At 35.8% G+C, this 1,879-nt stretch overlaps 1 protein-coding gene across 3 annotated transcripts in view; it reads right to left on the bottom strand.

Moving 5' to 3' along the window:
• Positions 1-1,879, bottom strand: part of LOC119592241 (phosphatidylinositol 4-kinase alpha-like) — a gene marked incomplete at its 3' end in the record, with an annotated part of 26,480 nt that overhangs the window by 8,877 nt on the left and 15,724 nt on the right. For all 3 annotated transcript variants that reach the window (XM_037941074.1, XM_037941076.1, XM_037941075.1), the window contains 5 exon segments: positions 103-276; positions 497-598; positions 794-927; positions 1,158-1,297; positions 1,455-1,614. In XM_037941074.1, coding sequence (XP_037797002.1) covers positions 103-276; positions 497-598; positions 794-927; positions 1,158-1,297; positions 1,455-1,614 — 710 coding nt within the window.

Genomic DNA, 1,879 nt, shown 5'->3' with positions numbered 1-1,879 from the left:
CAAGTTTATACATTCATCATATGAATCATCAGTTAAAGATAATGCCTGAAAAGAAAACATTCACACACTGGGCTTGTGGAAACAAAAAGACATAATACCAACTTGTCAACAAGTTTTGACAGCAGCTTGTCAGCCACACGCCTGATTTGTGCCTGGGTGTGGTTGAAGTGTGTTAGAAGAAACTGTGCATGAAGCACCAGGAGCTTTTCTTGCCTTTCATCTCGAGGCTGGTGACTTACTTGCTCAAGGAATATGTTGAATACTTTCTCACTCACTCTGAAAATTGTATTAGTTGTTCTATTGAGTTTTTAAACCAACTTAATCTTTTCTTACATCATACTCATTTCTTGCAATTTATTAGATAAAAACAATCTACATTTAATGATGAAGATAAAATCATACTAATCATTATGAGAAAATCCACTGACCTAAAACAAATAATAAAAGAAAATCTAATCAGAGCAATGGTCAATCTCCTAAAGAAATATTCTATCACCTGTTGATGCAAGTCCACATATCACATTTGTCGTTCTGGATGGCTGGGTCAAGCAGGTACTCAAACATTGGCATAAAACTTGTCTCTGCAGAGCTTCTTACTCTGCAACAAAGATAAAATGGAATAATAGTTACTTAAATGCTTAGTGAGTCATTTAGATATCAATATTTGACTGACCTTTTGGTCATGATCATAATATTGAAATTTCAACAATACAGCACAACTAAATTTTTTAAATTCATTAACATCGATAGACAAGGACCATAATCATAAACATAATTTTCAATGTAAACTGACCTGAGAGCTTCTACTCGATATACAGACAGCACATAAATGCACTGAGCGAAAGATAACTTGTTGACCACTGGGGTGACATCTGTAGGATGCTCCAGGAGACTGAGGATTTGTTGTCGTAGTTCACCCAATTCTCCCTGGAAGATTAAAGACATTTTTGTTTTTGTTTTTCTCACATATAAAATACATTGGAGACTAAATCAATCATACCTACGTTGTGTATGAACCTAAGCAGATAAAGTATTCTAATGCCAAAATCTATGCAAAGAATATTACCACCAAAATCAATCAAACCAATGTTCAGTTTAGGGAAATATAGCAGTTAAGACCAACTTTCTGACAGGAAATTTCCCTCTTGACAACTCACCACTGACACGGACTCATCACGAACTGCATAAGTATAATAGAGCTCCTTCATTTCAGAGCGGTGCTGGGTTCGAGAGAGTAACTGAGGAGATGTGACGGCAATATCACACACAGCCATGTACCATTCAGCAGGCCATAACCCTGTAAAAAGCAGTAATTTTTTTCGTATAAATCAAACAAACCTAATTGCATGTTTGGATACTAAGCCCTTTAAACACATGAAAATCAAGAAATATATGCTAAATGCTTTTAATGAACAACAAATAATAAAAAAGCAAAATTTAAGTCTAGGACCCACCTGATTCCTGCTGAGTGAAGCCCATCACAATGCAGAAAAGCCAGAAGTCTCGGAACAACTTAAGCAGGCGAGGCTTTGGCTCTTTGATTGGTGGAAGACGGCGGACCAACACCGCAATCACAGGGATGAGCACACCGAGATTTCCTGCACTACTTGATGCCTGTAGGATCAGATTAGTATTTAGAAATAATTAAATACTTAACACCTAGAAATCCAAGGATATTTAGGTAACGAGAATTACTAGAATATGTAATGCTTGGATATACTAGGACATTTAATTAATATCAGGATAATTAACACTTTGAAATTCTAGGATAAAGGAGCAGAAAGGGGAAAAAAAGCAAGAACCAGGTACCAGAAAAGATTGTGAGATGTACTTTATTTTTTTTTTTTTACATGGGTTCACTGATAATAGTCACTGCTAA

The sequence above is a fragment of the Penaeus monodon genome, chromosome 29 (assembly GCF_015228065.2).
Source record: "Penaeus monodon isolate SGIC_2016 chromosome 29, NSTDA_Pmon_1, whole genome shotgun sequence".
Lineage (NCBI taxonomy): Eukaryota > Metazoa > Arthropoda > Malacostraca > Decapoda > Penaeidae > Penaeus > Penaeus monodon.
This window is presented reverse-complemented; position numbering and strand designations above follow the sequence as displayed.